General features: G+C 40.9%; 1 protein-coding gene across 2 annotated transcripts; it reads left to right on the forward strand.

Moving 5' to 3' along the window:
• Positions 1-3,779: 3,779 nt before the first annotated feature.
• Positions 3,780-21,682, forward strand: LOC147882155 (ras-related protein RABB1c-like). Of its 2 annotated transcripts, none has more exons than XM_087401174.1 (6): positions 3,780-4,168; positions 4,273-4,412; positions 8,569-8,651; positions 8,766-8,970; positions 9,141-9,209; positions 21,316-21,682. In XM_087401174.1, the coding sequence occupies exons 1-6, from the start codon at positions 4,081-4,083 to the stop codon at positions 21,409-21,411; spliced, it is 681 nt and encodes a 226-aa protein (XP_087257300.1). In that variant the 5' UTR covers positions 3,780-4,080; the 3' UTR covers positions 21,412-21,682. The 2 variants fall into 2 exon arrangements, with proteins under 2 accessions (XP_087257300.1, XP_087257301.1); XM_087401175.1 differs by having other exon boundaries at positions 3,781-4,126.
• The last annotated feature ends 5,880 nt before the right edge of the window (positions 21,683-27,562 follow it).

A 27,562-nucleotide genomic window follows, 5' to 3' on the forward strand; every position in this document is an offset into this window, starting at 1 on the left:
TAATGCGTAGAAGCCATATGAGAATCATATTTTTGCTCCCTTGATACAGCTTAATCGTGATAGCTACACATAAGAGATCTCACAAGAATTGGCCAACAGAGTGTTCGACATGAAAGGTGGGTGCGCAAAGATACTCCAAGCATCTACAAAGTTACGCTTCAGAGTCATGAGGAGTACGCAATCACAACCAACTACTTTGTGCCCAATCACCACTCCAACATATGACGATCTACGCTACCAAAGCTAGTTATCACGATCTGCTCTCCAAGATATGATGATCTATGCATGCTTATCAACACAACTGTTGAATATAAGAGGTAATCTAGAGACCGACAGGAGTTCCTTTTCAAATCTATGCGTTACTCTTTTATGGTTGTATGTGAACCCATGATCTAATAATCTAACGACCTACCATCGATTATCATTACTGTTTGGACCCTAGTGAAGCTTTATAAGGCCAGTTGGTGGTCGAAATTGATGCTCACATGATAGATACGCTTCCTATAATTGGATTTTCGAGTCTTAGTTGGAGCACTCAAGCCAGTAAGAGGTAACTACTATCTCAATTAGCATGAATTTTTACACTAATGATAGGGTGGAACACTCAGTACTTTACACCACTTATAGCATGGTAATAGTGAGTATAATGCCAATATAGTTCCTAAACATATACCATTTTTTCATGGGTTAAAATAATCAGGGATTCACTTGGATCCTAGACGTGAGTGTGGAGACTCAAGAAAGTCATACTTTACTTCTGGCCTGAGGGCCTAGCCTTGTTGTCTCATATTCTAAAGGTATGATGATTTTTTCACTAGGCATATTATTGTCATATTCCTATAGACATGAATCGGTACCACTGGATGTATATTACTAGATTTCATTCAATGGTAATCTATATGACTAAATCCTTGGTCTCTATAAGAATCTTGTCTATAGCTTCAATGGAGATAAAACTTTCTCCATATCAGTCAAGACTAAAATTTCTTCCAACCCCCTTCCTGGGGTAATTTGTAAAATTATGTTTCAGAAAGTGTGAAAAGCTCACACCATACACATGGATCATTTGGATGCCTGTGACTCAAATATTGAGATGCCACACAGTGCACCACCATGCAAGGTTGATTCAATTTTGCTATATTAGAATAACCTATGATATTGTGACATCGATAACAAGTGGAGCTGCGCATTAAAGCCTGTAGTCCCACAAATAAGGGTTATTGTTCTAGCTTGTCCTTGTTGTGGACGGATGCAGGTGAGTGGAGCTCCTTCAATGTCATTCGGTATTTATAATTGAGCAAAATTACATGATTTTTTCATAAACTTTCTTTGTAGAGATTATCTTATCACAAATTGTCTTGATTGATAACTCTAAGATGGATAATGTTTGTCTTGAAATTGCACACACACACACACACATGCACACATGCACACATGCATGCACATGCACACACACACACACACACACAAATGTGCATCTCTAATATGAAATCACTACTAGATAAACCGAATTCTTACTGTTCATAACCCTAGGTTCTCATTCCTTTGTTCCTTCAAGATTCAAGAATTCTCACAAATATCTTTAAAAATTACAATCCAACAATAAACCATTCCACATCATTCATTCCAACACATAGTTCCATGGAAATCAAATTAGGCCAACTACCCTCAAATATCTACTTCTTGGTATCCAATTTTTTGGTGAAGTTGTTTACAACAAATTAAGTGTATAAAGTTAGATCCATAAGATAATGAAAGACAATTCATCTAGCAATTAGTTAGGGTAATTTAAAAAATTAATGCCATGTTCTCTTTTGCTATTATATTCAATGCATTGATGTTAGGCATTGTGCTACAAAATGTATATTTGTGCTTCTCAAATTCCAATTCATCCATGCACTTGTGTGAAAAACATAAGGCAACACAACACATGTCTACCTTACATAATTAAGTCAGTATTCTAAGTCTTATCAAGGCCTTTTACCTAAGCTAGCATCAAGTTTCATGGATAAGCCACAAGAAGATTTGATTGAACTTGGTCACTATTCATATTTGTCCTTTGAATCATATTTTTCCAAATGTAGTGTGCATGGACATTGATGCTTTCTTGTTGGATGGTCATGAAGGTAGACCTTACATCCATTTGTCTTTTTCTCTTGCATGGATGGAAAGTACATTTGCAATACATGAAAGACATGCATGTGTGTCCTCAAGGTCAATACCACTTTGAGGGAAGATGTCCGTTGATTATTTTACATACCTCTTTTGATAAGAGTTTTGAACGAGAATGACTTTGGCTTTCTGCAACACATGGAAGTCATGAATTTGCATTCTAAAGTGAGACAATATTTGGTGAGAAGGAAGGTTCTCATTGCTTTTACGTGCCTCGTGTCTTGAGAAAACAAGAGTACATAAATTATGTCTTTTGATATCCTAGGTTGTTCCTTGAGGTAGTACAAAGTAGAATGCACTAGTGAAGCGTCCTTTTTATCAATGAAATGGAGCTTTCGATTTGATGATCGAGCACTAATCCCCTACCACTATCCTCTTTTGAAAGGTTTCTTCCTTGATCACATTATATCCTTTAAAACTTGATGATCCAGTACTAATCTCCTACCACCATCCTCATGTTTCTTCCTTGATGATTAAGATCTTCATTATATCCTTTAAGACCTTTTTCTTGAAAATAGATGAAGGGATGCACCACTAATGAGCCCAATATCTTCTCCATTCTAGTGGCTCATGTAAGCTTGAAGGTCCTCTTCATATATATGTTTTGGCGTATAATGTCTTTATAGTGGTAATGATGACTACACACTTGTTCAAGCATACCCATTAAAACAAAAAAAGCAAATAGAAACATCAAAAAGTTGTTTCCTACATCGTACTCCCTCTCCACCTGTTTTCATAAAAAATTATTTTTTTAAGGTTAATACATTTTAGGTTCTTATCTCCATCTCTTGTTCATAAAAGCTTTCATCATAGCACCCCCTCTTTGTAAGAGGCTTTAAAAAGCTTTTTGGACTTATCTTATGAAGGATCCCCAGAAGATATTCTTATGAAAGGGTTGATCACATTTTTGCAAGCAACAAATTCTCAAAGAATCCTTCTTTCCCTTCACTCACTCGTTGGCCTTACCGTGCTCTCACTCGGTAGTAACTATGGGTCCCTACTAGAAGCGAGAGACTCCAACCCTTACATCAATGTACAAGGAGGGAATAACATGAGGATCATTAAGAATGATCGATACAATATATTTCTAACATCATTATTGGAGTTGCATGGAGTAGTGAGACTTGCCATGCACGGTGGGCCTATAGGTAGCCAAGGCTTGAATGTGGAAAGTGGATATGCTAGTAGAGTCAATGTCTACATATGTTGAACTATAACATGACAATTTGCTAAGGGAGGAAGGTCACGTGTTGACAAAAAAATGGCAAGCTCAGGTGACATGGATTACCTTATAGGACCTTAGATGTGAGGCAATATGAATGAGCCCTTTAAGAGTAGGGAAGTTATGACATCTCATATTATACCCTTTGTCATTGTCTCAAAGTAAAGTCTCACTTTTACATCACCTTTGACATGAGACTCTTGTTGTTGTCAGTGGAGTCAATAACAAATCTTGAGGTACATTTCCATAGGAACAACATATCAAGTCTCCTAGGTTAGGATAAAGAGAATCATGATAACATTTGAGATTCCTTGGAGGTTTGCGGGGAAAACTTTTGTGAGAGAGTCCATGAGTAGCTATGTGCGTGCGTGAGAATGCATGTGCATGTGTGTGCACGTGCATGCACGCTCATGTTCGCAACACACGCATCTGCACATCATTGTCGCGCAAGGAGATGACAAGGCAAGGTGACGTGGATGTAAAGGGCAGCCTGAATTATAGGACAGATGTCGGGGGAGCGGTGTGAAGAAGTGGAGGGTGCATTATAAGGTTTCTAGTCATTCAAGCCATCATCCCATTGGCGTTTTTACACCGAGAATTTCTCTTCTCTCTGATCTCCACCATCTCTTCTCAGCTTTTTCATCCAGATTTTACTGCCTCTTTCACCATCCTGTGCATGAACCACCATGTCTTACCAATACTTGTTCAAGTATATTATCATCGGTGACACAGGTGCCTCTCTTTTCCTGGCAGCCTTGCTTTGTTTCGCTTCTGGTAGGAGTTTTTTTTTCTGGAACGAAGGCCTTGTGTGCGCATCATGTTCGTAGCAAGATACATTGTCGTAGTGCTCCTCTTATAATAAGTTTTCGCAACCGCAGGTGTAGGCAAGTCATGCCTTTTGCTGCAGTTTACGGACAAGAGATTCCAGCCAGTCCACGATCTTACAATAGGAGTCGAATTTGGAGCACGGATGATAACTATTGCCGCCAAACCCGTGAAGTTACAGATTTGGGACACTGTGAGTCCGGCCTCTTTGCTTGTATGCGGCTTTGCCAGTTCGCGTCTCAGATTGGACGCTACAATTGCTTCTCCCTTTATATTTCTCCTTGATTTGTGGCGCACTTTGCGGCAAGCGATTTTTGATGTGCAGGGAGGATTAAAGGAAACTAGAAAGAGAGAGAGAGAGAGGTGTGTTTTGATTAATTTGAGGGAGAGGAAAATATCGAAATTTAAGACTTTCAAGCGTTTTTATGCATCCTTGAACTTAAGCGAGAGCATTGAGAAACTCCTGATGATTTAGTGATATGCAAATTTTGCCTTGTCAAGTTTATCGCAGAAAGGATCTTGGTAAAGTCCGCAGCTTCATCTATGTCTCTATCTCCCTATCCTCACTGATCCCAAGAAAACGCCTCTGCAAAGCTAGATTGGGGATGCATGTGCGTGCCCTCCCCTTTCTTTTTTCTCATGTAATATGTGCATAGGCAGATGTAATCTACAACCTAGAGGCTGAGAGAGCAGTCCGCAGGACCTGAGTCTGAATTCACATACTGCTCACTAACTTACTGTTAGGTCCACTATGCCCTTGCATTCTAGGGCCCACATTTCTTTTATGCAATGAGTCATGGAATAAATTGTGGATTTGGCAACATGTAGGAGGTAGGCTACAACTCATGTGCCAAGTCTACCTCTCAGTTACCATAGCACATACAGGGACGTTGGTTATTGTGTCTCCTTCCAATAAGGAGCACTTTTGCTTATGAAACCCTTGAGTTGCACATGATCATCGTTTGAGCTCAAAATTTCCCTCTACGTACCTCTTCATCCTAACTTGGCCTTCCCACATTTTCTTCTTGGCAAGCTGTAGGCTGATCACCCATCTCATGTCAGAAATAATGCTGGAGATCTGACCTTACAGCCATAAAGTTCCTTTAAAGGCCTCACGCCTAGATATAGGCTGCAGAATATATTCAGGGCAAAAAATAATAATGTGGCTGATTATTTATCCAGCCTCTTAAATCATCTACTTGGAATCTGAACTCAGCATACCTATTGGCTGTTGGAGTGGTCTATGGCACAGCATAGAGCTTAAAAATGAAACTTGAGATGCCATATATAGGCATTTTGGGCCTTGTTTTGTAAGTCTTATCTCTGGTTAACGAGCTTCAGTTTTGCAAACTCTGAGCCAAGTCTACCTACTAGTGTATGACCAAACATGTATGACCAAACACTGCAAACCCTAATTTGACTATGCTAGATGAGATACCTTACACTGTTTTTGCTGTGGGAAGTGCGGTGTGCAGGACCTTGTATAATGAATGAAGTCCATGCTTATAGCCAAATAAGTCCAGTGGGATAACCATTTAGAAGGCCTACAGACCTCATCCACTTTAGCTTTACTTTTAACCATTGGTTTTTACCAACCTGAGTTTAGACACCTTCAGTTCATCTAGCTGGGTGAGACCATGTTAGACTTGCCCCCCACCTCTTCCCTCAGTTATATGGAGAAGTTACAAGGGATGAACTTTAAGAATCGCTTGAACATTTTTTCCCAATATTTCTAAATATAGGCTATGGTCAAGGTAACTCCTTAGACCCTTGGACCTTGTAGACCTAGTATCCATTGGCATTATAAAGGTCACATCCCCACCTGTGCAACAGAAGCAACAGCAGCATCAGATCGGCAGACTGCATAAAGCAGCTGAGGAGCAGGTTGGGTCAACAAGCGACTGCCACATAGCAGTCAGGCGGCAGTCTACAGGAGCTATTGTTGTGGCAGACATGTCGGATGGACTGTCGGGCCAGTGTGCAGATCTGGGTTAACTATTTTAGGGGCATCCAACCCCTATATAAAGGGACCTATCCTTGGGCTCCTTATTTTGGGGGTATCCATCCCCTATATAAAGGGTATATAAAGGGTATATGGCAGTCAGGCGGCAGTCTGCAGCAGTTATTGTCGGCAGACATGTCAGGTGGATTGTCGGGCCAGTCTGCAGATCTGGGCCAACTATTTTGGGGGCATCCAGCCCCTATATAAAGGCTCCTAGCCTTTGGGCTCTTTCACTCATTCATAGAGCCTCACAATTGGCTGCCTTGCAGAGCAGCAGGGAGGTGAGGCCTGGAGACAGTGGGGGTCCACATCTAGGCGGTACCTTATCTACTAGATGATGGCACACTATGCACACCTTTGTACAAGGTTTTGTCCATCTTTGCATATTTACTTCGGTTCATTAACTGTCTGCATCTATCTATATTAAATTGTGTATACTATAAGGAAAAGGAGTGAGATTTGACTTAGCATTGTGTGATTTCTGGGCAATGTTTTTCACAATCTTTCGCTGTGCAGGAGTGCTGGCTACGGCAAGCAACCTCCATCTCTGTTTTCTAACAGGCCCATCGACATGGAATCTAGGTTGTTAAACAGACCTTATATTGGGATCCTAAAGGATTATTAATTTCAAATGGCTTTACTTATTGTGTTGGATAGGTGGGGCAAGCATATAACTTTTTCTTCCATGCTAGCAAGTTTTCAAATCATGGATTTCTGCTCCATAAAGCTTTTCACTTTTTAGGTTTGAGAAAATTCGTAGAGGTTCAAGTTTTACCAACATGCCCTAGAGTCTTTTACTCAATCCTTGACCGAAAGAGTTTTCCCTATGCTCATCTAGCTTTAATTATCCACAATGTTGCTAGGACCTCGACATATTCAATGAACACAAACTCAATTGAACTAGTTGCATAGTGGATCTCAAAGTGCTAGTTTACTATCACACTTAGATGCTCTAGTTGGAAAGTTCCTTACTGCCAACTGAAATTCATTCAGCAAATGATCTAGTGGTTGCTGACATTATCCATTCATAGTTCATAAGCCGAAATGATTTAGTAAAATGATTTTTCTTGAACCTAAATGATCTATATTGCTAAATTAATCCACTCATGGTTCATACCTATTCTGTCCACATGCATTGCCTGTCTGTCGCAATTCGAAGCCAAAGCTTGTCAAGAATGACGATTAAGAGCTGTATGCTCGAAGTCTGGAGCCTATATGCAAAAGCACTAGAAAAGATCACATGCAACAACCATTTGCACGCTTTTTTTTCCCCATGAAGAATATTTCTATTAAGTATGAAAACAGCCCCAAGCACAAAGTGCTCAAGGCAAGAGTAGACCAGGTGTAGTATGAGAAACATGAAGATAGTCCTCTTGGTAGAAGCAGGCCCTCAAAGTGCATTCTTGGCCAAATGACCATCAAAGTGTGTGTCCAAATACTAGCCATGGTGTGACCTGGGAACCATCTGGCATCAAGTGCCTTTGTGAGGCGCTATGATCACCAAGGCATATGAAGGTTTTCGACAGGAGGGAACGGTGTGTAGAGAGCATAGCTCAACCAAATGACATCGCACTGAAAAAGCCCAAGAGGAGCTATGCATCTCATAAAACACTTGATGCTGAGAGAAAGAGAGCCAAGCCATTGAGCCCCACCACATGACCCATAATCTTGACTGGCTCAAAACGTACATCCGCGAGGATATCCTCATCTATAGCCCCCAGAATGCACATCAAAGACCACATCTATATCCTGTCAAAGACCTTTGACCTAAAGCGGAATGGCAAAAAAGCCTGACCTAGTCAAAGGGTTAGGCCGGCATCAATCTGCTCAATCCTCCTCCCTCTGAGGTGACTAAGCATTTAAAATGTGCATTTAGATGGAAGCATTTGAAGAGCCCATAAAGGAAGCAGGGCTTCTCTCCCATCTGGACTATCGAAAACGCTTAGGGGTTTGCTATGATCATCAAGAATCAAATCATTCCACATGACGGGCTGCCTATCAAATTTTCCTGGGAATTCAGAGGTATGTATTTGCCCATTGTGGGTGATCGAATTTCAAGAGATAAGGTTTAGTCCTCCAAGTCCTCAAGAAACTCCTATGTTTCAGACGCTTCATTGTCATGCTTAATGTTGTACATGAGTTTTCTATCAAATAAAAAGGCTTTTAAGGAAACTTAAAAGACTATTATGAGACACTTGCTGTAACGAACCTCAAAAAATAGCATCATGAGACACTTTAGTTAAAAAATAATATAATCATTAGAGTGTGAGTTACAGTTGCAGACTGTTCAGTTTGAAAGTGGGCACGTTTTGGATGGTCATACTTAATGTCTTTTAAGATGTTTCAGGCAGGACAAGAATCGTTTCGTTCTATTACAAGATCCTACTACAGAGGAGCTGCTGGTGCATTGCTTGTATATGATATCACCAGGTAAGAACATAGCAAGTCCTTGTGATTTCTGGCAGCTGAGCCTTGTTCCATGAATCATTGCTGACTGTTGACGGATTGCTTATTACTTTCATGTAACTATATCCTTCCTTATAGGCGGGAAACATTTAATCATCTTGCGAGCTGGCTTGAGGATGCTAGACAGCATGCCACTGCAAATATGGTAATCATGTTGATAGGAAACAAGTGTGACCTTGCTCATAGGAGAGCTGTAAGCACAGAAGAAGGGGTACAATTTGCTAAGGAAAATGGTTTGATTTTCATGGAAACCTCGGCAAAGACAGCCCAAAATGTTGAGGATGTAAGTTGCTCTTTTTGTTAAAGGAGCACATCTTTGTATATACTATTCTTGTCCAAAGATGAACTACATACTTCTCTTCTTCAATTGGATTTGAAACAACTATTTTCGACTTCATCTGTTATGTAACCGTCAAATATCCCCAGTTTAAGCTCTGTTGAACTCATTTACAGGCTTTTAACAACACAGCAGCAAAGATATATCACAAGATCGAAGAGGGTGTCATCGATGTATCCAATGAGGTAGGCTGTTTTCTAGCTTCCATTAGCTTTTAGCTGTTTTGAAACTTATGCTTGGAGTTGCAGCTGCTTGCATGCAATTTATTTCTAGTATAACTGAGTTGATTCCTTCACTCCTCTTATTTTGTTTTATATCACCTAGTATACCCACACACAAGTGCATACGCATGCACACATGGGCCTAACATCTAGACCACAACATGATCAGCCTAATGGCTACAAATTCTTGGTGCAATGTCATAACATCTAATAGGAGCCACGTGTTCTACCCTTAATGTTTTTTGCAAAATCATCATCTTGTTTCCTGCTTCTATAATTAGCATATGGCTAAGTAAGGTGCTCTTGCTATTGCTTGCTGCAAATAATGACAATGGCTGACTATAGAAAGCTGTAAACCTCCCATTTCCTCCACACCTCATTCAAAACCTGTCATCAACGTGGCATCACCATTGCAAGCTTGAAGTTTGTACCTGAGTAGATCCTTTATCATCACAACTCCTACAGGTCCTCCTGGTCTCGCCTCTACAGTGGAAGAAGTCTGTCATCATCCTCTGGCTGGACTCCTCCTGGTCTCGCCATTGCAGTCGAAGGAATTGGTCTCTATGTTGCTCGGCTTCAAGACAACTATGCACCACAATGGGATATCTTGGCAAATATTCCTCCACCATGCATTGGCTGAACCTTTTAAATGTAGATCTCCCAATGGGTAAATTTTGAAACACTCCTCCAGCTTAGTTTGGCCATTCCTTTAGCTGTAACAAAGGGTAAATTTACTTAGTTAGCTTTTATAATATTAGGCCTTTTAATGGCTTGTAAATAAATAGTCTTTTAGCAAGGGGAGCCAGAAGTTGCCACGTGGCATCATAGGCTGGCTATCCCATAAGTAAACTTGTAATTGATGTCAGACCCACAGCTATAAAAGGAGGCTCTGCTGTACTATGTACTCAATTCATTTCTTAACTTGTGGTCACTCATTACAGCTGAAGCTTGAATAGCTCTAAGCTGCGCTCATAAAATCTGAGTAATGCTGACTCGTACCATGGAATTTCCGGAAATTGCTTGAGGGCTTTTGATCTGCTGATCAAACTGATGCTGATCTGACCACGTTGGAATTTGACCTAGTATAGGGCTGCCACTTGTATATCTGCAGATCTAGACACCTAGTCGCGACAGTTTTTTGCAGGTAGATATATGCTCATGACTCAAAATGATGTCCTCCAAGTTTCAAAGCAAACTGATATGATTTCCCCCACAAAATTCCCCAAAAAAGTGCTCTGATACCACTGTAACTAAGCTAGCCTACAGCCTGGTAGCTTAGGTCTAATTCACAGCCTAATGGTGTGTGTAGGTCCATAGCTAGTGAGGGGCACCAGCAACTGGGCTAGGAAAGAGGATAAGACATCCTAGTTCTGCCAAATTTACTGATTCTGCTGCGAATTAGGGTTTTGCTGTACCAGATCTGGATTTTGCTGAATATATCATTTCGCTGCAGCCTGTACTAAGTTTCATTGGAATATGAGGTCATTTGCCCTAATTTCTACCTTGAAATTGGTTCCAGCAGAAGCTTTTCTGAACATCAGCAGTTATAGTTTCCCTAAAATTTGGGGCTTTCATGTTTTTCCTGCATATATGAAGTCACCCCAGCTGATTACACTCATGTAGCAAGTTCCAGCAGGTGCATTTTTGACTAAAATTTGGGGCTTTTGAGTTTTTCCAGCTAATCTGGCCTATTCTATTCCATCTATACCTAATCTGAACTTTTGGTTGGGAATTGAGCTCCAAATTGGGCCAGACTGTGAACTATCCAGTCAGAGAATGACACGTAACAGTGAACCTGCTGCCCTGATCAGTGACATTTCTGATTCAGATAGTATGTTTTCCACACAGTGGGCCAATTAGCGTTCTAAATCTCACTAAGCAGTGTTCTAAAGTTCTGCACAGTGTTCCCAAACAGCCTGGGATAAGCAATCTGCAATAGTGCTGCTACAGAGCATCTGACAGTAAAGTTCTACCCAAATAGTGTTTAAATTACTGTTTAAACATTTTTTAAACTTCAGAATTGATTTGGGGTTATCAGGATGCCTCCACAGAGTGCTGGAAATCAGTCTAAGAAGCATTAGATGGGGAACTTTGACCCCATTCCAGGCGAACTTTGACCCCATTCCAGAGGATGATCTGGTGTTGGATCCTTCAAGGCTGGGCATTAGCTCTAGTGAGGGAGCCCAGGATGATGGCACTGAAGTGGTGGAAATCACTTGCAGTTGCAGACAGGAGCTAACTGATGGTACTTCCAATGCCCAGGCATCTCAGGCCCAGGAGCAAAACACTAATGGATTTATGGATCCTATATTACAAGCTCTAAAGGAGACGACTCTGGAGATAAAAGCTAATGATATAAGGATGCAGAATTCCCTTGCTACATTGAACAGGAAGTTGGACCAGCTCAGGAGGACTCATGAATAGGCCCTAGAGGGTGACTCAGATTCTGAAAAGGATATCTTGGTGGAGCGTACTGTAGACCCTCATGGTTTCATGGCATTAGCAAGGAAGACCTATCATTCTAATGGGGAAACAGCTCATAAGAGCAGGGAGCCATTAAAAAGTAATGTCCCCAAGAGTGCCAGCCTCTATCAAAGGTTTAATGAATACAAGACCTTACCTACTGATCTCAGGTCAGTAATGCCATTTCATCAATATATTCAGTCTGTTAAAGTTGCTGAACCAAGGGGACCTACTCAAGACAAGGATGTCAAGGATAAGTATGCACTATCTAAGTTCATGGGTGATACTTGTAGCCCTTATGAATTGAGGAATGGCTGAGTAAAATGGAAGACTATTTTCTGCTCTATCCTAGAAGTGATCAAAGTAAGATAAGATTTGATGTCCTACACTTGGAGGATTATACCCATTCCTGATGTTTTCAACATGAGGGAATCACTATTCACTCTTAAAATGTTTCAGACATTTGTATCTTCTATTGCTAGAGAGAAACTTGCTTGTGAATGTTATGATCTATCTCAGCAAGGCTCTGTAAGGAACTATATTAAAAAGTTTTGAAATTATCCTTGTTTGTCCATGGTATTGATGAAAGAAGCAGGCTGCTTAAATTCATCTACGGATTCCATCCCATTATAGATGCTGATGTGACATTCCTCAATCCTAGCACACTTAAAGAGGCAATGAGAATGGCAGAACTCTATGAGCCTAAATATACCCTGAAGGAGAAAGGATTGGGCATTGGGCACATGGACAGTAGACCAACCTGCCATTGGTTCCAAAGCAAGTGTTACCTACTACAGCAGCCACTCATAATAATACCAAATCGCCTTCTTTAAATTCTAGCAAGACTTTACTTGCAGCTTCACTTAAAATTACTTGTGAACTTGCTATCCTGACACACCATGATGTACAAATGTATGCTTAATGAAGAGCGTTGCTGCCTCAGTTGCTCATGTCTTCTTGCAAGGACTAAAATTTTGCTTCCTTTCTGAACCGGAGGCATGAGAAATTGTTGCTGCTTCGCAGAATCACAGTTGTCAAGCATATGTCTGCCCCTGCTAGAGTTTGCTTCCACCATCTTACCTTTTTCGCAGGGGTGTGATGACCTAGGAAATCATTTGACAAAGGAAACTGGTAAAGGCTGAAGTAACCCTTGAGGGATTTCAAGTGGTCATACTCTGCCTTGACAAATAGGACAAGATTACATGTCCTTCCTGTAAAAGATTTGCTCCAATGCAACCACCACTAGCATCTGCTTGAACTACAAATGACGTTTGCAAGTCAGGCATCGCTAAAACAGGTGATTATGTTAGAGCTTTCTTGAATTGCTCAAAAGCTGAATTTTCACTGTTTCCGGAGGAAAAGCTTTTCTCCTTAGTTTGTAAAGGAGATGCTTTGTGAGCAAAATGATGCATAAACCTCTTGTAGAATGAGCATAACCCAAGAAATGATCTTACTTCATGTGCCACCTTCAAATCAGGCCATTCAAGAATCACATTCAACTTAACGGGATCCATTTTGATCTCTCTCTCAAAAATGATGTGCCCCAAAAACCTTATTTTTGAAAGGGAGAACTCACTCTTCTTGGCATTTATAAATAGTCGGTGTTCCTTCAATAGCTCAAACACGATCTTCCAGTGTTCTCTCTGCTCCTCCTCATTCTTACTTAATATTATGATGTTTTTGAAAAATTTGGCACAATGTAGCTGCTGCATTACTCAACCCAAAGGGAACTACCAAACATTTGTTAAGTCCTTACATTATCTGAAAGACTATTTTGTAGATTTTTGGAGGGGCAATCTGGACCTGATGGTACCTGCTTGTAAGATCTGTCCTGCTGAAAATTTTGGCTCCCTTCAAAGTATTTAGAATCTCATCAATCTTTGGGATCGGAAAGCAATTATAGATGGTCATCTTGTTTAATGCCCTATAGTCCACACACATCATGATTCATCCTTCTTGAAAACTGGCAGGGGGTGTAAGTATTACATGCTCAAGTAATTCTTGGACCTGTCTCTAAATCTCTTTTGGCTTACGGTGGCTTATTAGGTGTCGTGCTACCCAGAATTAAGCCTATTGTGAGATCATCCAGTCTCTCAAGTGGCAATGACTTTTCCTTAAACTCTCCTAAGAACTCTCTTCTCTCCGTGGTGAGACTCCTTTATCCATCTTTCATACATAAATAAGAGCAAAAATACTTTTGAGCTTGGATGTGATATATCATCGGAATGAGGCTGCCGGAAACTCCAGCCTGAATAGTGAGAACCCTCACGGTCTTCCTCCTATAGTCATACGTGGGCTGCATCTTATAGTACCAAGTTTGTCCCAACACCACATCCACATCAGCTATCATCCCAACTAAGAAGTCCATGTGGTCTAGTACACCTGGATGTGTACTCTCAGCTGGCTGCCAACAGTACAAGTAGATGCATGGGTGAATCAGGAAATGCTCCTCTTGCTTTCCTCCCTTGATGTCGGTGAAACTATAGCAGTCCGGATCAGTCATCGTAATGGTCATGCCATCGTTACGTTCAACTCACGAGATTTACGTATAAAGGTTCTACGACAATCTCATAAGCTGAAAGGGACTAAGATATGGATAGCCGAAGAACTCACAAGAGCTCAACTTAAGGATAAGGCAACGGAATTAGCCAAGGTTAAGGCTGCCAGGAAGGACGGTAAATGGGCAGTTTATTGTGATGGAATAGCACTCATTAAAGAGTTTAAATCTAAACCAAAAACACTCAGAGTTTTAAACTGATGTATGGCCAGCTATATTTATGCTTTCTATGTAGGTACTCTGAATAAATAGAGTCGCTCTTTGCACTCTAGGGGAGCGGCCATGTGCCCTCCCTAAGCAGTCTCGACGATGACGCGCTTGGATACCTAACTGCTGCTGCCAGAGGCAGGACACGCTGGAGGCTTGTCGAAGCTCATAAAGGTCCCTTCACAGGTGATCAATCTCGTTTTGAGTTCCCTTGGTCGGGGAAAATATTCCAGTCATTGAATTTCCCCCCCGGCCGGTAGACCCCAACCAGTAGACCAATAGATGTATTGGATGGTTTTCTGTTGTCCCATAGACTTGTAGGCTTCTCCTTTACTTCCTGCTTCCCCCACGTCTCTCGGTCTGATTTCTCCCTTGCAAATTTTTGATCCTTCACCATCTGCTCCATCTGAGTTTGACTTACTGTTCTGTCTGCATACCTAGCTTCATCTCATCGCGATCAATCCAATAAAGCAATAAAATCGAATTCTGAGCTTTTTCATAAAAAGACCTTTTTAGGGGTGCCACGTGGCATCTGACAGATGGCAGCACTTCCTGCAACATATTTTGGCTGAGGGGTAGGCTATCACATAAGGAGCTCATGCTCCAAATTTCTGTGTAATAAAACTGGAAATATTGCTCAAGAGCGGGCCACTTAGATGAGGCTTCATCTTGCTCTAGTACCACATGTGTGAATTAGGCCCAGCGGGAAAGGAAAGAGGAGAGGGAGAGAGGAGAAGAAAGATCCAATGTCATTTCCAAGATGATGTTTAAAATCGTCCCTTGGCACTTTTATAGTGCTGAAATGAGTGAAAGTGCACTTATGTTTATGGCATTATTCCTGGCATGACACATGGCAGCCCAGCATTAAAATACATGTCGAGAAAGTTCTGGCTGCCAATGTTACATCCTCCCCTTTCAATGCAAAGATACGGACCCCGTTTCTGTTCGACTGCTTGCTACAAGACCAGATGATGCATTGCCTAGGACAATCGCTCGGCAGTGGCATAGTCCCTTACAAGAGACAGATTCTATCACATACAACAGGGGCATCATCGATTTTCTCTCACAAAAGGTTCCTAGGAATGCTGTGGGCTCTTATATTGCCCGAGTCCTGAAAAATAGGAAACAAGTCATTGAGCTTTTTTATGACATTGCACACATTGCTAGTAGCAACCACTAGTGTCGCTAGCTCCACGTTGCACACTACATTTTTCTATATTTGTGATGCTGTTTTCTGGTCCCAGAGGCTGTATTCTGCTACCCATCTGTAAATGAGCTAAGAATCAAGAGTATGGTTTTCACACCTCATTACTCTTTTCAACATCATTACATGTGAATGTTGAGGGCATGATGCAAAACAACTAAGAAATAGTAAAACCAAGACCTGGACATGTCATGACCATAGCATACATTAAGTCTCCTAGGGAAAATCTTATTCTCTTAGCATTTTTTGTAAGGTTGACAACCCATCCATGGTTGTAGTAGTTGGCCTCGCATCTGTATATCCCCATTTTTAAACCAATGCTTGCAAATAATTCTTTTGGGATAGATAAATTGTATCAACACTCTCAGACCAACATATTCGCATCCCCAGAAAACATTGGACTTTTTCCAAATCCTTCATGCGAAAATGAGATTTTAGCTCCTCTTTATTATTGTGCACTAAGGCGGGATCGCACTAACCAATAGTAAATCATAAACATACACTGCAACCAACATAAAAGACTTGCTTGAATATCTTTGGTACACGCTACACACTAGGGTTTATGATTGCATCTATTGAAAATTTTCCAATGAAGACATTTGAATTTTCCTTAGTCATGGTGCATAAATAGGGGGCGTAGACCTTCATAAAGCCTTTATTACATTTGTCCAAGACCATATAAAGAGATTGGGACTCTGTCTAGCCTTTAGTACATTCGTTGCCTACACAACACTTCTTTACCACCTTTACACATCCCTTCAATGGCCACCCCTCGTGAAGCATACCACAATTTTGTGGCAGCATCTCCTTATGCAAGCAGAGTGGAGGAGCTGTACGAGATTTTTGATTGTGAGATTGACATCATTAACACAGTGCAAAAGCACACAGATATTTTCAGTGATGCCATGTATGCTCATAGTTACATTCTCCAATTTGTTGTCTAATTTTGATTTTTTATGTGGACTATCAAATTAAAGGTTTTAGTGTGGATTATCAAATTAAAGATTTTAGTGCTTATGCTCAATGTTATGCTCTAGCGAGATAGCATGACCTCGGAAAGATCGGTGGGCATTTTGTCTTAGATGACCAACTGTTGTAATAATTAATGTGCGTAAATGAAATGGTCAAGAGAAGTAACTGTCAAGGTCCTAGGTGAGGGTGAAATGGCATTGACTAGGTGGTTCTGAGTGCTAAGGCCTAGGTGCACCTAAATGTGCAATAATGCCAAGGAGCAAGTGGTTTTAAATGTGCCCCAAGAGAGGGGTAAATGGTGCACCAAGTGGAAAGGCTAAAATGATGACATTTGGCAAGGGGAACCATCTAGGGAAATGAGGGTCTCGTGGATATGCATGAAGAAGAAAAATGACATATGGATTGAAAAACGTGCGATCCAGGAGAGTATGGCTGGGTGGAAAATTTGAGATGCCATCGCCCGTGATTGAGAGAGAGTTAGAGAGTAGAGTTCTATCAGTTGGTATCAGAGCGCTGTCCATCTATAAGCTTACAGAGATTCCGTTGGTTAACTAAGTGCAGGCTAAGATATCCTAGTGGATTGACGGTGTAACAAGGGAAACAGGCAACGTAGGGAGAGTGGACAGGAAGAGTCGCCATCGCCATCGCCTGCCGTACCTAATTGACATTATAGGTCTAGAAGGTCGCAGGTGAACCGATGTGCATCAGAGGCGCTTTGGTATCTTTAACGGTGGAGGGAAAAGATTGTGGTTAGCCCAGGATGGTTAAAACCCGATCGTTGAACTCGGGATATTAAAAAAAAAAAAACGAACCAGAGATAAATACGACAAGGGGGATCAATCGACATTTTGAGGAGAAATCAGGGAGCACCTTCTTTCGATACAGTTTTTATACATGGTCCTATTATTCCTGCACCACGTTCAGAGTATTATATAATTGGGAGTTTAGTGCGCAAGAGAAAGAAAAACAAGAAAGCAAAATAGAAAAGAGGTGTATATATATTTTATTTGGGTTCTAGAAAAGACTGAAAAAAAAAAAAAACCATTTTCCATTGTGAAACTATGGAGGTAGAAGGACAGAATTCTAGGGTGAATCCTAGTGAGTCTAGAGCACAGTCTACACAACAAATGTCACATCACACAGCACCTACTTTGATCGGTAGGATTTCGATATTAGAAGATGCTTTACAGTTGATTATGAACCAGCAGCTTCAAGTGAATGCTGGTCAGAATGAGATTAGGGAGATGGTGCAGGCCTTGTCGGCTAGACCGTCTAGCGATTTACTACGTCCGTATATCAGAAAGTTCGTAGTACATTTTATTAACGATATCCTGATATTCAGTAAAAGTATTACTGAGCATCGTGAACACTTAAGAGTAGTGTTCAGTACTTTGAGGAAAGCCAGTCTTTATGTAAATAAAAAGAAAACTATACTGTGTATGGTTAGGCTTGAATATTTAGGGTTCATAATTACTCCACCGGGGGTAGAAATGGATCCGAAGAAAGTGGCTGCGATACTAACTTGGCCAATCCCTCAGACTCTGACCACGTTGCGATCATTCTTGGGATTTGTCCAGTTTTATAGAAGGCATATCAAAGGATATTCTGGAATAGTATCGCCATTGACTGATCTGACCTCAGATAAAGTACATTTTATTTGGGGACAGAATCAACAAGAAAGTTTTAACACAATAAAACAAGCTGTGGTCACAGGACCGGTGTTAAAAATAGTTGATCCCCAGAAACCGTTGTTCCTAGAAACCGATGCAAGTGGCATTGCGGTAGGAGCAGTTCTCCTTCAAGAGGGAAGGCCAGTAGCCTTTGAAAGCAAGAAGCTTTCTCCCTCTCAAAGGAATTGGCCAACTCATGAATTGGAGTTGTATGCTGTTATCCATGCTTTGAAAACATGGAGGCATTATTTGTATGGTTCAGAGTTTTATGTGGATGTTGATCATGATACTCTGAAACATTTTTGTAAACAGCCTGACTTGAGGGGCCGCCAAGCTAGGTGGGCAGAGCTCATGCAGGAGTTTAATCTAACAATTCGGTACCGAAGAGGAAAAGATAATAAGGTGGCTGATGCGTTCTCGCATTATGCACAACCTAAGTTTCACGGTATTAGAGAGTGCTCTAATGACCGAGATAAGAGAAACTCAAAAGGTGGACGAGTTTGTCCAGAGCTTATGGCCTAAAGCTCATGTGTTAAAACCCAGGGAAAATAAAAAGGATGACCTGGCATCCAGAAAAGGCCAAACTTATGTAAGATATACCATAAGGAATGGCATGCTAGTTAGAAATGGCAAGGTTGTAGTACCTAGTCAGAATGATCTCAGGCAGAGAGTCATTCGACAGTGCCATGATAGCCCGTGTGCGGGACATCCAGGAGTCGAGAAGACATATGATCTCGTGAAGCGAGATTTCTTTTGGCCAAAGATGAAAAAGCATATTCATGAATATGTGACACGGTGTTTCTCGTGTCAAGTAAGTAAGGCCGAGCGGGTGAAGCCACCCGGACTTTTACAGCCCTTGGAGATACCACTAAGTAAGTGGGAGAGCATTTCCATCTCGAGACGTTTGTCGAAACTCTACCTCAAGCATGGACTTTATTGTAGGGCTGCCTACGACGCAAGGAGGGTATGATTCTATCCTTGTGGTGGTTGATCGTCTAACCAAGATGGCTCACTTCATTCCGACTAGAGAGTCTGTTAGTGCCCCGTAAGTGGCGGATTTGTTCATTAGACATATATTTCGTCTGCATGGATTGCCTAGATCCATAGTGTCAGACAGAGATGTCAGATTTACCGGTCATTTTTGGACAGCGGTATTTGAGACACTAAGGACTGAGTTGGGAATGAGTAGTGGGGATCATCCTGAGACGGATGGTCAGACGGAGAGAGTCAACCAGACTTTAGAGGATATGCTGAGGGCATATGTGTCATTGAGGCAACATACGTGGGACAAGTGGTTGCCATTGTTGGAGTTTGCCTACAATGATAGAAAACATTCATCTACCGGGTTCAGTCCGTTTGAGCTGAACTATGGTTATAGACCAGTTAATCCAACTATAGTTGGAGTGCCGCGAACTTTGTGGTTCAGATGCGGGAGATGCTAGCACTTGCGAGAGCTAATATCCGCCAGGCTATGGATAGAGCCAAGGTGTATGCGGATGAAAACCGGTCTATAAGAGTATTTAAGGAAGGAGAAAAAGTTTTTCTCAGAGTTCCTTCGCACTCGAAGTCATTGACTTTAGTAGAGTGTGCTAAGTTATCACCTCGATACTATGGGCCGTGGTTAATTCTAAAGAGAATAGGCAGTGTAGCCTATAAATTAGAATTGCCACAGGGGTGTAAGGTGCACCCGGTTTTTCATGTTTCACGCTTAAAGAAATTTTTGCATACAGGTGACTCACTAATCGAAGGTGTGGTTTTGTTTCAGGAGATAGAGGATATTGCAAGGCGCAAACCAACAAGAATCCTGGACCGAGGAACAATGCAAATACGAAATCGGAAGATACCCACGGTGTTGGTTGCATGGCATGGTCAGCCTCTATCGGAAGCTTCCTGGAAATCCGTATACCAGTTACGGAGAGTGTTCCCAGATTTCATCATCGAGGACGCTGATGCTTGAAGAGGAAAGGAATGTTATGCTCTAGCGAGATAGCATGACCTCGGAAAGATCGGTGGGCATTTTCTCTTAGATGACCAACTGTTGTAATAATTAATGTGCGTAAATGAAATGGTCAAGAGAAGTAACTGCCAAGGTCCTAGGTGAGGGTGAAATAGCATTGACTAGGTGGTTCTGAGTGCTAAGGCCTAGGTGCACCTAAATGTGCAATAATGCCAAGGAGCAAGATGGTTTTGAATGTGCCCCAAGAGAGGGGTAAATGGTGCACTGGAAAGGCTAAAATGATGACATTTGGCAAGGGGAACCATCTAGGGAAATGAGGGTCTCGTGGATATGCATGAAGAAGAAAAATGACATATGGATTGAAAAACGTGCGATCCAGGAGAGTATGGCTGGGTGGAAAATTTGAGATGCCATCGCCCGTGATTGAGAGAGAGTTAGAGAGTAGAGTTCTATCACTCAAGTGGCCAATTATTACATAAATGTTTTGGGGCAAATGCAAATTTGTTAATCGAATACATTTTCCTAGAGGGCTGAATATCAGATAAATATAATTTGCCACTCCTTCCTCTTGGCCTTGTTTCTGCTTTTGGCCACTGTGAGTTTACCTCGGATCTTTCTTTTCCTTGAAATGGATGTTGGCGACTGTCCATGTAAGTCGTGGAGTCTTAAAGCTCTTCCTAAGGTCTTCTGATAGAGTTTTGTTGAAGGCCCTATTTTTTTTGTCAATGAATGGGCCCTATTTTTTTGTCAATGAATGCATCTCTTTTGTGTATGAGCTAGCTAGATGGACTTCAAGATGGTTCCATTAGAAAGGAGTGTGCTTACCAGTCTGTTTTTATGTTTGTAAAAGGATCAGCCAATCCACATAATTTTACATTTCTAGGATTTAATTTTACCACAACCGTGACAAGTGTATTACAAATTGCCTAGCTTTATACTTTGTTGTTGATCCGATATGGAGGGGTTTCCAGGATAGTGGCATCACTCCCATCTGTTAGACCTTGTCTAACCCCATACTTTGTTGTTCTTTTTTGTTGAAGTCATGTGGTATTAAGATTGGATATGGAGGGGTCCCTGGGATGGCAGGAGTAAGGGGTGATACTTCTCCGTCACAGAAAAGTGGTTGCTGCAGTTGATAAGCTTGTTACGTTGATGATATGGACTGCATAGTGCCTTAATTCATCTGTGCAGAGGCAGATGCTCCAAGAAAATCTCTGATTGTAACCTGTTCTCAATCCCATGTCTTGATGCCGGATGCAGCAAATGTTCAGCAGGGGTTTTCTAACAGTTGCTCACAACTACCTCATTGTGCAGAAGATTTAGTAGCACTGCTACCTTTGCTGAATACTATGTCCAGTGCAAAAATTTGAGATCTTTATTATTAATATTATTCTTGTTTAATCCTCATCCGGACTCCAAGCTTTCTTTTGGTATATTTTGCCATTCATTTACGAAACCACCGTGCATAGCACACACACACCCAGGAGAAAAATTGATCATAGTCTGGCCTAGGAATATATCTACCAAATAGCCAAACTTGTCTGCCAAAAGAAATCCTGGTTAAATGAGCATGAAGATAGCCCCTGAGTCGTTGAAGTATATAAAGGGAACAAGATAGGTTGCAAAACTATCTCCCTCGGATGTGAGCATGTGGTACAGGCCAAAGAAGTGATACGGTGAGTAGCCACAACGCACACGTGCACACACACAATGTGACTGGAATATTCCACATGCTTTATTTCCCCAAGGTTAATTTCTTGATGTGTCACATTAATTCCTTAGCCCCCTATCTTGCTGCTCATCTAAAGAGGAAACTTAATTTGCTCATTGTCTTGACAAAGATGTAGAGAATATTGACTTTAAGTTCAATTTTTGTTCTATAGTTGATTTGCTTTCGTCCAAAAAATACACTTGTGCATAAAGGGAATGGCCAAGGAAATGAACCCTTTTAAATCATGGCTAGAAATTGGCTTCAAATAATGAGGATGCAGCAATGTACTTTACATTCTTTTGATTTACAGTTTGGTTTACAAAACTTTTTTTAAAACGATTGTTTTAATACCATGGGAGAAGGCCCAAGAATATATTTAACTAAAATTGACGGTAGTAGGACAATGATCAAACGCTATCTTCTTTTATGTCAAAAGACATGCAAGTCTTGCTCACAACAGTCGTTGCCCCAAGGTTTGTTATGCTTTTTCTATTTGCATCAATGCATTTCCAACCAGCTCCCTTTCTTGGAATTTTGAGTGTCTAATGTAGTTTTAAAATAAAATTTATCACTCAGCCAGAGTAGCAACTCCTAAGGACACAATTTACAAGGTTGCCCTTGTGTGGAGTATTATAGGTGTTTGTGCTTCCGCTAGCAAGGTATGTGTTATGGTGTCAATGGTGCATCTACTATTTTATTTGCTTGACCTTTGTTGTAAGGTGCATGGGGTAAGAAACTAGCAGTGTTCAAAGGGAATACAATGATTTGTCACCTCGTAGGGAGACATATGAGTGCACGTTCCATCCCGTCCACATTATCTTATTGCCCTTCATGGGCTACATTTGGGTTTCACGTTGAAAGAGGTTAGATCTATGTTTCATCTCTTGGGGAATGCTGCTATAATTCATTAGTAGATTCATTGTGTGCTTTGAGATAATCTTCCTTCTCTACATGTAACACAATCACTTTTCATAGGGATGTGCACATAGCACTACATCGAGCTCCGTAGATATAGGATCACTATGTGGTTGTCTAGCTTGCCAGGTGCACGAGTAAGTGCTTATATTTGTAATCTTGAAGTTTGCAATGGTTTTTGTGGGTGGGGGGTTGCTCTTGAATGCATGGTTAGCAACTCTTATGCAAAAGAATCGTCCCTTTGGACTATGCTTGCTTGTGTCATTCTTGTTTGGAATTTCTACCTCTAGGTCATTCTTGGTCTCCCTTTTTTATTACCTCTAGATATCACTTGGGTCGTTTTTCACTTCGGCTCAGCCCCAAGTAAGGTAAAGTGAAACATGCCTAGGATGTCGTTCGTGACCCTCACTTGCTTATCAATCTTGCATTTTGCACTGCTTAGTCATGCATAGTGTCATGTTTTGTGGGAGAATGTAACACACGGTTGGATGGAGATGCCTTGGTTCCTTTATGGGTATGCACACTCTGCCTTGAGGGTCATTTCCCACAGGTGAACCATCCACCGTATGGAGCTGGAACACATTACTCATGCCATCCATGTATTCGAGGATAGCTACATGGTTGATCTTGTCAATAGTCATACACACGTCTCAGATTAAGCCATGCATGTGTGAGTGGCTCATTGAATCAGTTATAGTTTCTTTGATGGTACCTTGCTACTCACATACCGATAGTAATTCTAGAGCTAATACATGCATTAACTCCTAGCTTTTGAAAGGGATGCATTATTATATAAAGAGCCTATGCGAGCTTCCCTAATAATGTGGTGAATCATGATAACTTTACAAATTGCACGGCCACATGTTGATAATGCTTCATTCAAATTTCTACCTTATCAACTTTTGATGGTTGGTGATGGGTGTAGGGTTCGTCCTAAAAAAGGAGCTTGAGAACCTTTGCATTATCATCCACAATAACTTCAATGCTTATGTTACAAAAATTGAAATTAAACATGCTCAAGTTCAAGATTTACCAAAACCATAGAAACCAAGAACTAGGAAACAAGTGGGGGAGAGAAGAGAAAGAGAGAGCGACACTGCATGGGGTCCAATCTGCCCCCATTAGATGGTGGCTCTTGCTTCCCATCTAGAGTATTTATAATTGTAATTCCAAAAAGCAAAGAGCCAATAATAGTACATCCAAAAGCATCCCTTGTCTTTAATTAGAGGGATTGCTCAACATAGCTCCACAAGCTTAAAATATCACAAGGCTTAATATGCCTCACCCACAATTAATAAAATAAATTAGCCCACGGCTTAAAATTCATTACTTTACAATATGGCCCATAGCCTTTGACAGCCATTAGATACTTCGATCAATCCAAATCACCTTCACCATCTCCGTTCCTCGTTATCCAACTCATCATCTATACCCAAGTCGCAATCAATTAATGAATCATCACACCAACTAATCCCAACATATTTGTAGCTTGATATACAGACATCAAAATACACACCTTGCGACCAATTGCAATAACACCAGTAACACTATAGCGACATTAGTATTAACATGGAATCACCCACAATACTAACCATCTAGCCTGGCAAAAACATAGGTAGTTAGGCGTCCCCAACTAAACTCCACAAAGCATCCACTAGGACCCCCGTCGCGTCCGGTGCGCTCTTATGGAATACTTTGCCATAGTCACACTTGACTAAAATAAAATAATTTCCATAGCAAGAAATATTAAAAATACAATTCCCTAACAGCTTAACTGGAGGATATACTTTGCAATGTAGACTTGTCCATGTGCTACACCCCCATTGCATTAAAACCATAGGTTTGGGTGTGGACTACAAAATATGGTTTATTTTGAGTTTTCATAGAACAAGAAGATAAAAAACCAAAAGAGTATCTTTGAGCCTTTCAAAGGGATAGCATATCACATCGATATAGAAATAGAAAACGATTGGCTAGAGATGCTCCCAAATTAAGTTGGGATCAAGCATGCACACCACTTGTCGCAGTTTGTCTCACAATTTGTCATGGAACAGGAAGATCCATTGTACCTAGAGGGGCCATCTTTAAGGTGTGATAGTCTTCCGAAATTAGATTTGATTGGATTCAATTAATCTAATGAATCTCGGTCAAACAAAATGAAGGAGTGATGTTGTGTAGTAGCATTTGGGCTTTGACCTTTTCTTAAAGTAAAAAGCTCCTAACATTATGATGGAGCCCCTTATCAAAAAGAAATTTATCAACAATTTAGAGGCACCTTAAAAACAATACTTAAGGTTTGAATACCCTGTTGACTTGCTAATAGCCATCAAGCTTGTAGAAATGTGAAATGGTGTACTAATAAATGAGATTCCAAAAGTGCCAAAATTGGTAAATCTTGAGCCTACCAAGTCTCTCTTAAGGGTACTGCAACCTCTATTAGTGGAAGTAGCCCTTGTCGTCGTAACTCCTACCGCTACTCTTTTGCTTGTATAGAACAACATATTCTATTGTTGACCTTGTGATTTGAACAATAAACTGCAAGGATGATAGGAAAAATGATCTTGTACTCCTCTAGAAAGAGTCGATGTTACTTGCTATAAGTGTGCAAAAAAGGATATTACGATAGTCACGCACCAAGCAAAATCTTGACTCCATCTCTTAGGGTTGGAAGAGGAAGAACAAGTCTTAAGTTTGCAAATGTTTGGTGCAAAGAGAAGTTGAAAAGTTGAGAATACTTCAAAAATACGAGAGTGGTCTCAAAGCATGGACAAAACCAGGTCTTGCAACACCTCAAAGGTCAAAGGACTCCTCTCCCCTTTCAACTTATGACCTACTATACCTTGAAATATTTACAAAGTTATCAAACCTCTATCTCTGTGCCACACTTGTTGACATCTCTCGACCAAGGGGCATCTTCATTGGAGTAGTATTTGACCATGTATGTCTAGCTCAAGTCCTAGCCTTCGGTATCATGTTAAAATATGCAGCAAAAAATTAAATCCCCCACAAGATCAAACCTGAGAAGTCTAGATGTTACTCGAGATGTGCACACATACATGTGTAAATGCCCTAGAAAGCAAGATACCAATACTTGGATAAGGAGGTCCAAGAGAGGATCCCAAAATGTATTACAAAATGGTGCACTGACAAACCACACTATGTGGATAGTAGAGTGATGTCCACTAGTGCTATATCTGAGGCCACAAATGCAAGAAATGTGGAGAGATAGCACATCTCCATATGTGTAGCTTTAATGGCTCTCTTGGATATGGTGCAAGATTCCCAATATAATCTACGTCATGGTGCGGTCTTGCTCATATAGTCTATTGCAATGAACGATTCAATCAAAGCTAGTCTTTCTTACATTACTTCAATGGAACCATTCTATCAACATAGTGTCTCTTACATACAAGGTGAGAAGATTTTGCAATGCTTGTAATAGAAGAGGTTGCATTACAATACCTAACATGTCAAGCTTGTCTTCATGGCATGTCGTTTGCAAGGTGGACATATATGCAGGAAATGCGGTTCTTGTAATTCCTTCATATGCTTACAATACTCGCTACTTGTGACCATGGATACTTTACCAAAACGGTAGCCGAAGACTTGATGTTATCTTGCACAACCACAATTGGATATATTGAGAATTTATATGACTGGCCGTAGTGAGAATGCCTGAAACATTTTAAGATAACCTAGGTAGATGCCAAATGGATATCTTGCACAACTACAATATTTGTAGCGCCAGAGCTATCATGTTCACTCTATTCCAAAACAGCCTTCCCGATTCAAGAACAAGAATCAGTCGGAGAAGAAATATGGCGAAATGGCCCAAGTTTAAACCGTCGCAACTTCAGTCTTTCCAACTTGCTCTTTGCACAATCGAGGATTATTTAACGTTAGATGAAGTTTCTACTTTCACGCTCCCACACACACCACTTCTACCACTGCGAGATGTAGCATTATGAAAGATTGATGCACATAAAACTTGGGGAGGCTCCAATTTTATTTTTTTGTGTTCTTTGGAAACATTGAGAACTTCATGCACTTCAACTCCACATAAGAGAGCTTAGCACGTTGTGAAAAGATGCAGAGGTTCTACGTCATGGAGTGAGAGTGAGATAGGCTTTTCGAAGGCCTCCCTTGTTGATGATATACAACAGAGTGAGACAGTGAGGTAGATTCTAGCGATTGAGCACAACGAAGGTTTAAGAACACAAAACTTGAAAAAGGGAGGCTGACTCTTTTGTCCTCGTTGGAACCTTGAGATCTTTGACAGGTACTTTGAATCCACCAGATGGTATTTGCCTTGTTCGGGTTGGCTTTCCTAAGCTCCCCATAAACAACGATCTCAACGTTCAGATATGGATCCTCGGTCTCCAGCTTCTTCTTCGTTCCCTCTGCATATTCTCCCATGAGTTCTTGGGGTGTTTGCCTCTATGTTTGCTTGAATTCAAGCAAGAACATGGCACACTAGATTTCAAAAACCTGTAACTAGATAAAACAGCAGCAGCAAGTCATACACAGCACGTGTGGATTCCAGAGGAGAGCAATCACCTGCTGCATTTGCCATTGCAGAAAATCTAGAATAAGCAGGCAACGGAAAAGAACTCGAGACACTATTAACACTAGTTTGTTAACAAGACATTGAAGTGTCCAAA

The sequence above is a fragment of the Dipteris shenzhenensis genome, chromosome 30 (genome assembly GCF_047967505.1).
Source record: "Dipteris shenzhenensis isolate YYH24624 ecotype China chromosome 30, Dip_SZ_1.0, whole genome shotgun sequence".
Lineage (NCBI taxonomy): Eukaryota > Viridiplantae > Streptophyta > Polypodiopsida > Gleicheniales > Dipteridaceae > Dipteris > Dipteris shenzhenensis.